General features: G+C 44.1%; 2 protein-coding genes across 3 annotated transcripts; both read right to left on the reverse strand.

Moving 5' to 3' along the window:
- Nucleotides 1–1,918: 1,918 nt before the first annotated feature.
- Nucleotides 1,919–8,025, reverse strand: LOC136522454 (uncharacterized). Of its 2 annotated transcripts, none has more exons than XM_066516274.1 (9): nt 7,730–8,025; nt 7,168–7,229; nt 6,894–7,043; nt 6,338–6,514; nt 4,898–5,113; nt 3,138–4,759; nt 2,967–3,032; nt 2,779–2,848; nt 1,919–2,622 (listed from the first exon to the last, which is right to left on the reverse strand). In XM_066516274.1, exons 1-9 carry the CDS (start codon nt 7,992–7,994, stop codon nt 2,056–2,058), a joined length of 3,195 nt encoding a protein of 1,064 aa, XP_066372371.1. In that variant the 5' UTR covers nt 7,995–8,025; the 3' UTR covers nt 1,919–2,055. The 2 variants fall into 2 exon arrangements, with proteins under 2 accessions (XP_066372371.1, XP_066372370.1); XM_066516273.1 differs by having other exon boundaries at nt 3,138–4,801.
- Nucleotides 8,026–9,403: 1,378 nt separating this feature from the next.
- Nucleotides 9,404–10,496, reverse strand: LOC136523553 (BTB/POZ and MATH domain-containing protein 1-like). Its single transcript, XM_066517197.1, has 2 exons — nt 10,057–10,496; nt 9,404–10,001 (listed from the first exon to the last, which is right to left on the reverse strand). The coding sequence occupies exons 1-2, from the start codon at nt 10,494–10,496 to the stop codon at nt 9,404–9,406; spliced, it is 1,038 nt and encodes a 345-aa protein (XP_066373294.1).
- Nucleotides 10,497–11,057: the final 561 nt, after the last annotated feature.

An 11,057-nucleotide genomic window follows, 5' to 3' on the forward strand; every position in this document is an offset into this window, starting at 1 on the left:
CCAAAATCCAAATTTCACGAACTAAACAAGGGCTTAGGTAAGAATGTCGATGGTGAAGGCATTTGCGATTGGATCTCTAAAAACGAGGCTGTCGGACGGAGAATCTCACCCCTCCGTAGTTTGTTTAAAAAAAACCATGCCCTTGTTTAGCCCACGTTTAGTTTGCGAAAAGTTAGAAATTTGGCTACTGTAGCACTTTCGTTTTTATTTGAAAATTAGTGTTCAATCATGGATTAATTAGGCTCAAAACGTTCGTCTCGCAATTTCCAACTAAATTGTGCAATTAGTTTTTTTCGTCTATATTTAATGCTCCATGCACGTATCGTAAGATTCGATGTGATGGGTACTGTAGCACTTTTTGGGAAAACTTTTCGCGAACTAAACAAGGGCTTAGTTGGCTGGAATTGGCGCCGCCAAATACTGTAGTGCACTGTAGCGAACTGTAGCATTTCGTTTGTATTGTGTAATAATTGTCCAACCATTGACTAATTATGCTCAAAACGTTCGTCTCGCAAAGTACAATCAAACTGTGCAATTAGTTTTTTATTTCGTCTATATTCAGTACTTCATGCATGTACCGCAAGTTTGATGTGACAGAGAATCTTCTTTTTGCATAGTGCCAAATTCATGAGTTTGGGGGAACTAAACACCCCCCGGGCCTTGTTTAGTTGCCAAACTTTGGATGTGCAAAGTTGACAAAATGTACTGTAGTGCTACTGTAGCATTTCGTTTGTATTTGGTAATAATTGTCCAACCGTTGACTAATTAGGCTCAAAATGTTCGTCTCGCAAAGTACAACCAAACTGTGCAATTAGTTTTTAATTTCGTCTACTTTTAGTATTCTATGCATGTAACACAAGTTTGATGTGACGGAGAATCTTCTTTTTACACAGTGCCAAAGTTGAAAGTTTGGAAGGAACTAAACAAGGACCTAATGCTACTTTCTGAGCACGCAGGCTCGTGTCTCTGGGCGTGCGCACCGCGCAGGCGCAGGCCGTCCGATCCAATCACACGGCACCGCGCAGGCCATCCGATCCAATCATACGATGAAACAACGAAGCGCCCCATCACCGCACGCATGCGTTATCTCCTTGACTCCTCACCGCAAGCCTCTCTCTCTCTCATCTCCGGTGAACTCTCTCCGACGGCCACGCCAGTGCGCCCCACTCCGGCGAGGTCCTCCCTAGCAGTCGCGCCCCAAAGTGCCCGCGCGACGCCCGCGACCAGTGTCCATGGCGACGGCGGCGGCCATGGCGGGTTCCAACGTCGTCGTTAGATCCGAAGCCGAGTGACGTGGAGGCAGCGGGAGAGGCAACGCCGGCGGCCGTGAAGCCGCTCTGGGAGGAGGCAGGAGTGGGGAGGAGAAAGACAATGGAGGAAGAAGATAAGATAGAAAGTGAACAGACGTGGGTGCTGTCGGGTGCGTAGGCAGGTAGTAGTAAAATTCAAAAAAAAAAAACTTTTGCGATTGGAAAAAGAAGCTGCAGCTGTATAGACCTGTAGTCATCATTTATCAAACGAAGAGTTGGGCTTTACAACATGTCTGCAGTACAGGGGCGGATGCAGGGGGCGGGGGGCTGCCGGGGCTACAGCCCCTAGTGAGTCTGATTTCTTTACTAGACCATGGTTACTTAGCCTCAAATCACTATTGATCTCTAACTTTAGCCATAAATCTTCATTATTTAGCTCCCCTTTGTTCCCATCCTGCATCCGCCACTGTTGCAGTATGACGAGGAACACATAGATCTTGCTCAGAAGAGTCCAAAACACAAAAATATGGGATGCAGCCAGCCCAAATCATCAGTTACTAGAGGTAGAACTGTACATGATGACATCCTATTGTTTCCATCTCATTGTAATCGAACAATGTGACTGGTAAGGAATGACAATGCTTGTAGGCCCTGTAGGTGCAGTTCACAATAGTTTTGATTGGATTTAAATCTCTCTTTTTTCAGGGGATCATTGCATTGATTTTCCGCTTGATATACATATGTCATGCATAAAAACTATCTACACATTTAAGTTCTTTAAACCATTAACATTGAGTACAGACAACTATGTCTTTCTCTGTAGCATCTCCAAAATTAATTCTGGTTTCCTACACACTCTGTTTTCCATATTACGTGGTGAGAAGCCCATGTGGGCTGTACTTTTGTTAAATTCCTTTGGTTTAGTTGAATACTTCATGATCTTCAGCCTCTTCCTCCCCAAACCCACCGAGACATTCACAGATCCACCATCTCTCTCAGCCATGAGCTCAGTAGAATTGGATGTGATGACTGTTTTCCTGGAACTATCAAGATCCTTTCTTCTATGCATTAATAACTCATCAAATTCGGAAATTAAGCAGCCAGGGTGAAGTATTGTGTTGACATGTGTTGCTGCTCTGCAAACTGATGCTGTTGCATCTGAAATGGGGTGATGTGGGTGATTGAGTGCAACTTGAAGAAGTCGCTGCTTCTGATTTATTAAGGGAACATCACTGACTAGCTGACTCCTCTTCAGGCACTCAACCATCTTGAGCCAAAGGTTCTCAAGATGAACAATAATTTCTCCTTGTTGCGTTTCAGAGTACAATATGGTGGTTAAAGAGAGCCACTCGGTAAGTTGGTCTCCAATAATCTGCAAGGACAAAATGGTGTCTTCGTGCAGTTAGCATAAAGTATGTGCTTTGTGTCATGTGCCTGAATTCTAGAAAGAGTAGGACTAAATGAAGTTGATGCCCTTAGCAACATGAACAGCTATATTTTTACTTTGTACTGTGAATATGCCACAAACCTTGAAAAGAAGAAGAACGTGTTCCTTTAGTACGATATGCCCAGCAAAATTAGATAAAGTTGAAAAAAACCTGAAGCACAACCGAAGTTACAAGAACTGAGATGTAAACTCAAGCACACAACTAATAGCAGCTTACTTCCATTAAAATCAACAGACAAGTTTATAATTTTGTAAATCTGCTTAAATACCTGCTTGTGACCTGGTGCTGTCCAGCTGGATTTGCTTTGAAATGAAAACTTGACAACCTCATAAACCTGCAAATCATAAAAAGCTTATAGATTACTGAAACAGACTGAGGTCATCCTCATGGTAGGCAGGATAGATACAGGTGTTCCATTTAGAAGTGTAAGTCAACAAACCTATTAGCAAGCTTGAACCAATTCAAGAAAAGTTTAGGTTGTGTGCACACAAAAGAATCTTCACTTGTTTCCTTCAACTCTTGGTTAGCAGTGGTCAACATTTGATCATTCTGTAACAGTCCAATAACTATTTCACCAAGAGCAGAAAGGATAGTAGCATTTTCGAACTTCTCCGACAAATGCTCAAGGTTGGCTTGGAACAATGCCATGTTTTCGTCAATAGTGCAAACCAAGTATTGGTAAAAACCATCAAAGAAAACCTTGGAAGAAAACTTCGAATTACAGGAGTTTGTAGAGAGGGATCTATAAACTTCAATTGTTGATTCCATCTCCAGGTCTTGCAGGACAGAAACATTTGACTCGGAGCTGTTTTCAGCATTCAAAAGAATGGATATCCCCTTGGGGTATAAAAAATAAAGGATTGGATAACAGAAGAACTGATGGAGAACATCATGGTAACTTAATCCAGAATTGGTTTCCAAATAAGAGATAATTTGACTGTTCAATTGTTTTGCAAACGAGTTCCAAACCATCAACCATTTTAATCTTTCCCTATTACATGTCGGCCGCCTGATCTGCATATACATAAAAGAGACAGCAATACGAAAACTCTCCAGGACATTTGATGATGAAGCCAGAATTAAAACCAACTTCTCTGCATCTCTATGAGACAGCTCTCCAGTATACTGAGATATCATGGACAGAGACAGTGCAGCCACATAAACTGCTGGAGAAACCATCTCCATGTAAGAGAGTGATCTGATTCTTGGTAAAGACACCTTTGGACTGTATTCTGCATGTTGGTTCTCCTTTATGTGCTCGATGTCTAGGCATACCTCAATGTCTTCAGAAGCTAACAGAGAATGATCTAGTTCGTCCACAATAACTTTCACAAACTGAAGACCAAATTCCAGTAATGTTGCACACTTGTTAACACTATTCTTTCCTATATGATCCAGCAACAACTTCTTTGCAAACATGCACACATTAGTAATGCATTGGCTGACTTGTTCATAAGCATGCTGCTCTCTAAGTTCGATTTGAATACCTTGAAGAAGAAATCTGAAAATCTCTGTTGCAGAATCCATAACAATCACCAGTGTTTCAGGAATCATGTCCTGGAATAGTTCTGGCTTAAGAATTATGCCAAGAATATCGAGCTGGAAATGAAAGCAACTAATATCCCATGGTAACCATTTGATATGTTGAACATCCAATAAGGCCTTGATATGCATGCACGATTGAGCTAGCAAGTTCTGATTCACTGGAGGACACAAATCCTCTCTGTCCCTATTTTTGGATGAAACAAAATCATGAAAAAGATTCAAGCAAAATGACCATAGCGGCTTGTTCTGATCATTGATCCCAAAAGAGAAAACTATTTTGAGTATTGGCCCAAAAGCAGCCTCCAGAATGGGTAAATGATTGATCAGATTACCAAGTCTATGTAGAAGGTAATGCCATGTACTCAAACAAGAAGAGCTAAGTACAATATTGCGACTTCTTGATAGAACTCGACATAAAGGCACCATAATTAATCTTATCCTTTTCACCTGCGCACTTGCCTGTTCAATGGGTTTTAATGGGGGAATCACAGTTTGTTGGACCACAATCTCGGTTGCCTGAGAAGGAAAAAATGCATCCACCAATTTTTTCCAGGAAACCTGTAAATATGTAAAGATTATCATAATGTAATAGAGACATTCATGATACTAGAAAAGAAATTGTAGTCCGGAAAAAGGATAAATAGTTTAACTCACCATTGTAGCAACCAGAACTTGTGGGTTTAAATCAGTAAACATCTGCTCCGGAACCTTTAGGAGTTTATTAAGCAGCGGTCTATTGTTCACTGCATCTGGACCAAGCAAAGATATGATCCATCCCCATGACTTCACAGTTTGAACTTTCTTCGAAGGATCATCAAGCATATTTACCATGCAGGAGAGTAACTTCTGCTCAAGGTCTGAAGCAACAGCCTATACAGCAAGCATCAAAATAAATTGGGAAACAATCGATGGATAAGCTCATTGAGGATAGGAAAGATCACCACAGCAAGTAAAATATGCGGAAAATATGCAAAGTTGCAGGAGAAACACTGAACCATTTAATAAGCCAACTCCAGGAAAGAGTAAACACACACAGAAAAAGATTTAGATATCAAAAGCAACACAAAAATTGGTATAACCAAAAACCTGCATCACGTGCACGTTTACCTATATTAATCTATTAATAATTCAACAGGGAGCAACCAAGCATCCAAGTTGTGCTCCAGGAAGCCACTGACCAGGGCCATTTGTGGATCCTGGCAGGAGCAAAGGCACTGGCCGAGTTGTGGAGGGTGTTTTTTCTCGAACACGCAGGAGAGCTGCGTATCATTTCATTAAAAGGAGAAGAAAGAGTCGTACATAGACCCGGACACAATATTGTTGTGGAGGGTGTTTTCCTTGCTTCTAGGGCAAGTGTGTCATAAAAAACTAACCCCAGCAGTGGAATCAGCATGTTCTTGTGACCATACTTTTCTACCTATTAATACAATGACATGCAGCTCTCCTGCATGTCACAGAAAGAAGTGATAGTTTCCAGTTTTTGCTGGTACATGGATTCTGTAACCTGAACTGAAAGTAATAGAACTGCAGGACATCCTCAATAGTAGCAGGAAGCTAGGAAATGTTATGAAGCCTCTAGACCTATCATTTCAGATTTGATTTCAAGTGTTTTAATAATGCTATACTATTGATAGAGAATTAGTTTGCTGATATGCTACTCACTTCAACAAAAGCTCACACTGCAGTTACCGTTGTGTGGCAAGGAGTACATCCATATGTCACCAATACGTAAAACTAATGCAATTCAGCTAAATTGCCTATTCCAGACACAAAAAAAATGTATTGAATCATTGCTTGTCCACATGAAGCTACCCTCAAGATTTATCATAATAAGTCACCCAATCTACTTGAACCTTTGGGTGCACCGTTATAATGCACCCAGATAGTTAAGTTGGATTAAAATGCTCTATCAGAAGATAGTCCATTTAAAAAAACAAATAATACACCACAATGTGCATATGTGGCATGAATTTGCGAGCAACAGCTTCACAGTTTTTAATGAATTAACAGAAATATTCATATGAGTTGCTTCTAATAGTGCTAAAGCAACATCTAATTATATCTTCTAGTAATTAACAGTGATCTTTTAATTACCTTGGAAAGAAGAGGCTGAGGTGGTAGAATAAGACATGACACCTTAATAAGGCATCTTTCTGCCATGTCCCTTTCTGTCTTGTCAGCACTTAAGAGTCTTCGGTACACTGGTGGAACCCACAAGCATGATTGGTCCCTCATTCTTTTGGGACTTTGGTCAGCAAGCTTCATGATAGCCTACAGCAGAAGTTTTTAAAAGCACTATTCCAAGTTACATAATAATGATAGATGATAAAGGGAGAGAGAAAAAAAAATCATGATAGCCTACAGAGCAGAAGTTTTTAAAAAGCACTATTCCAAGTTACATTATAATATGATAGATGATAAAGGAAGAGAAAAAAGGAGCAAAGTATGCTAATAAGAGTTTTGCATGATTTGAGGCAAATTCCTGTGAATTAGAAGCATTGTGAAAGCATATGGTTATTTTGTAATGAACACCACTAAGCAAGTAGGCTGTAGTTACATGAACAATTCGGTTGCAGCCTGTACATTGAAATTCCTAAAAAGCACAGAAAAAAGCAATGAAATGCAACATAGTTTAGGTGTGCAGAACCACCTGAGCTGCCTCAAATGTTGTGGACAAGGAACCAAATGGATTGTCGAGGGCATGAACAATAGCAATAAGCATTGGATCTGCTCTATCCTCTATAATCAATGGCTCCAATTGTTGGACCGAGAAGCACCAGACACCCAAATTACAAGATGACTGTAGTAAAAGAATTAACAGGAGAAAATGGGAATCAAATACTAAAAAGATCAAATACGCATTCTGCACGCAAAATTTAGCATCTTAAGCTCTTGAAAAGGAAAAAATGGTCAGCCGGATCAACCTTCATCCGAGTATTCATGATTATCTGTACCAAGGTATCCAATACCAATTGGGCCATCTGTGCTGTAAAATAAGAAAATATATTTTTAGCTGTGCTATTTAAAACAATGTCGACAGCATGTCATGTATAAAAAACTAGGAGGACCGTGTCAAGTTAGATTTTCAGAAGGATGAGCCCAAGGGATTAAAGAGATAGATTGGTAGTAAAAGTGATAATAGTCGAAAACAGTACAAATAACATTCCAAATTGGAAGGATCTCAGATTAATTGCCAGACAACAGTAGAAAGTAAAACAAAAACTTTGAGCTACAAATGTCAAACATGCTGGTGGAGCTCAGATTCAAACGAGTGCAAAAGGTTTAAGTTTTGATCTTACAGCAGACGGTTGGAGTAATATTATTAACAGAAGAGGTTAAATCCCACCAGGCCCAATTCTTTCTCATTAGCAATGCAAAACCAAATTGATTCACTAATCTAGATCTCGTTCAAGTTCAATCAACACTGGGATATTTAACTGAAGAAATGAGAGCACAGAGAACCACTAGTAGTTAGACTAGTAGTACCTGAAATGGTGGAGACGATGACGGGGTGGTAGAGCGCGAAGCCGAGGCACTTGAGCGCAGAAGCGGCGACGGCCTCGTCATCGGCGGCCGCGTCGCGGAGGAGGAGCGGGAGGAGGGTGGAAGGCAACACCGCGGCGAGGTCGGCAGCGCCGGAGGGGTCATCGGCGCAGCCGCGCTGCAGGAGGAGCAACCGCGCGTACGCGGCGGCGCGGTCGGGCTCCGCGGCAATCTCCGCCACCTGCCGGTCCACCGGCGGCGGCTCCATGAAGGTGGAGACCTAGGGTTTTGTTTTTGGCGCGAAGGGGAAGTGACGGCGTTCGCGCGCGCCGGGCGTTTCGGGAGTGGGGCAACTGAGACATGACATGACGGTTTGATTTGTCTTCAGGTACGGAAATGCTACAGTGCGGCGTCCGACAGTCCGCACACCGCGTTTTCTTGGCCTGTCCGCTGCAGCCCAATAGGTCTGCCGTTCTCTTAAAAAAACGGCGACATTCCCAACTAGCACAGCGTGTTCCCTGCCACTTGCTTGCTCGCCATTTCCAGCGGTGACCACCTCCGCTTCCTCTATCTCGGGGCCCTTGCTCGCCTCCGCGAGGCCAGGCTGCGTCCCTGGAGCCGCGCCCGGCGCCCGCCCTGCCCCTCGTCGCCGGTGCCGGCGTCCTCTGTTTCACATGGATGTTGCAAAAGTAGATCGGGATGTTGCACATGTTGCAAACTGTTCCAAAAATATGTTGCAAGTTTTTCAGAGGCATGTTGCAAGCGTTTGTTCAAAATGTTTCATCTGTTTTAGACGTATGGCGCAACGTTTTTGATCTAGATGTCGCATATGTTTCACACATATGTTGCAAGAGTATGTTCGAAATTTTTCAGTTGTTTCGGTCTTATATTGCAATAAGTGTTTTCATGTTGCAAGTTGCAAGTGTTTTATCTGGATATTGCATATGTTTCACCAACATGTTGCAAGTGCATATTCTAAATGTTTCATCTGCTTCAAACGTATGTTGCATTCAAGTGTTTTATGTTGCATTCAAGTGTTTCGTGTTTCAAATATATATTCAGAGAGTCATTGGTACGGCCCAGGTGCTGTGGGAAGGGGCGCACCGCGTGCCTAGAATCCTGTGGGCGGGGCGTGCTCGTCCTCATCCTAGCTCCTGGGTCCCGCCCACGCGGAGAGAGAGGAGGGGTTCAGGGGAAGGAGCGGTGGACGTGGAGTGTCTTTAGCTCAGTCATTTATACCTCATGGTATATCAACATGGCAAATCAGCAGCAACACGTTCCGTCAACGAACTATCATCACCCCCACACAGAAAAATGAATTTTAGGTGCAATTTTTAAAACTACTACTACACCATTGACTGTAGAAATAAAAACATTTTTGTCTGTAGCAGCATCCGATCCGCTCCGTAGAGAAAAGAAAACAAGACGGCGGCCGAGACACCACCCCTGCCGCGTCGCCGAGGTACTGTGGACCTAATGGGCGGAGCTAGATGATAACAAAGATGTTCCAGATTAACATGGGCTACAGGGATGTGTAATGACCTCACAAAAACGAGATGACATTGAACATGGTAATTTTGCATCTTCCAGTACTCATAATGTCATATAAAGTAAATGGCTAGGCTACTAAAAACTCAGGTAATAACAATTCCGAAACAATGATGATCGTCACTGTTTTCAGGTGGCAAGCATAGCAATCAACTCCACCATGACAGCTGGGCAGCTTCTGCTTAGATGCTTGAAGCCATCGGTGGGCACGGCTGTCCTCAGATTCACAGGAACGCTGAGAAAATCGAAGCATGCCTTCTTCAGCCCGTGGCAGTTGTGTTGCTCAGCTAGCGTCAGTATGGTGGCTGCTGTGCCCACCTCGATGTACCCGAACAGTTTGTGTTCACAGATCAACTTCGGCCTCCCCAAGTTGTATCTATCAGCTGCAACGAGCAGGTGCTGGGACATGATGCTGTCGTCCTCCTCTTCAGCTGCTTCTCCTTGTCCTCTCTCCTCTGTCTTGGGCAATGAGTCAGTGTACACAAAGTAGAGCAGAGCCTTGAACACCTGAGCCTCCATGTCGTCTACACGGACAATGCCTGTCGTGTTGCTCTCCTTCATTGTGCCAAGGAGCTCTGCGCTGAAGACTGGTGACCGAACCGCGAGCACGCACCGGTGTGCCGCGAACCTCTGGCCACCAACATCGAAGACCACGTCGGCACCCTTCTCGCTCAGGAGGAGGTCGCCAAGATTCCGGTGCAGGTCAGATGGGGGCAGGGAGACGGCCCTACATTGGAGTTGGAGGGGCTCTCACGGCCGTCTCTAACTTCGGCCGCTCTAACTTGGCGCCGAACTCGTGGATAACAGCAATCTTGCAGCGGAGTGTGAAAGAGTCATTTTTGAGGTGCTCCGATTTCTCAAGCTCTACCCTCCTGATGAATTGTGGGTATCCCCAGGACACCTTGTCGGTAAAGGTGGCTGCTGTCACCGGTTCCTCCTCCACGTTATCGACAAAATCGAACTGGAACACCATATCGGCGACTCTCCCGTCGAGGTGAAGGAAAACGGAGATGAAACCCTCGTCCTCCGATTTGGCTCCATTGGGGAAGAAGCGGATGCGCCAACTGTGGCCACCGACGGTCAAAGTATCAGACTCGAGGTAATCTCCGGTGGGTGTACCCTTGGTGAGTGAGTAGCCGTCGATCTTGAGATCGGTGACGATGGAGGTGCCAGATTGCAACAGCTCGCAGCTGCAGCTGCAGCCACACCTGGTGCGCGCCATGGGATACCTAGCCCTTCTCTCTTGCCGGCGCTGTAGGGTTTTGCACGGGACCAGCCGCTGCGGAATTGCGGGAGACCCGAAGACCGGAAGAGTAGAATACGGGGAAGGCGAGGAGTCGCGCTGGCTTTCTCAAGAAGACGACTCGGCCTCCCCCCTGATGGGCTGTCGAGATTGGGCCGATAAGAGAGAAAATGTGCAGCACTAGGCTTGGGCTCTTCACAGTTCCGGCCCTTCCATCACTCTCTATCAAACACGGCCTCAGGCCGTACTACGAATTCTAGATACGGGCATCAGACACGTTTGGCCCGACCTTGGATACGGCCCATGAAAGAAAAGCAGCCCAACTTTACCTCCCACGCGTGACCTATTACCCTTGGGAGATTTAACTTTTCACCGTTATAGCGGTGGCACTCCTCATATAGCACTTAAAAAATTGACAATACAACTTTATCAGCAGAGAGAAAAAAAGATACAAAAATATCATTTCTACTCACGTGGCACGCCAACCCCTCACACCATGGATCCAAATCAGTAAGACATGGGAAATGTCCCTCCTACCCC

Source organism: Miscanthus floridulus, chromosome 18 (genome assembly GCF_019320115.1).
Source record: "Miscanthus floridulus cultivar M001 chromosome 18, ASM1932011v1, whole genome shotgun sequence".
Taxonomy (NCBI): Eukaryota; Viridiplantae; Streptophyta; class Magnoliopsida; order Poales; family Poaceae; genus Miscanthus; species Miscanthus floridulus.

Coding starts and splice junctions, on each gene's coding strand:
- LOC136522454 (XM_066516273.1), bottom strand. CDS start 7,994: ATGGAGCCGCCGCCGGTGGACCGGCAGGTGGCGGAGATTGCCGCGGAG. Junction 5,114..6,337: donor CTCAGCCTCTTCTTTCCAAG/GTAATTAAAAGA, acceptor CTTGCTGTATAG/GCTGTTGCTTCAGACCTTGA. Junction 4,802..4,897: donor AAGTTCTGGTTGCTACAATG/GTGAGTTAAACT, acceptor ACATATTTACAG/GTTTCCTGGAAAAAATTGGT.
- LOC136523553 (XM_066517197.1), bottom strand. CDS start 10,496: ATGGCGCGCACCAGGTGTGGCTGCAGCTGCAGCTGCGAGCTGTTGCAA. Junction 10,002..10,056: donor ATCCACGAGTTCGGCGCCAA/GTTAGAGCGGCC, acceptor ACTCCAATGTAG/GGCCGTCTCCCTGCCCCCAT.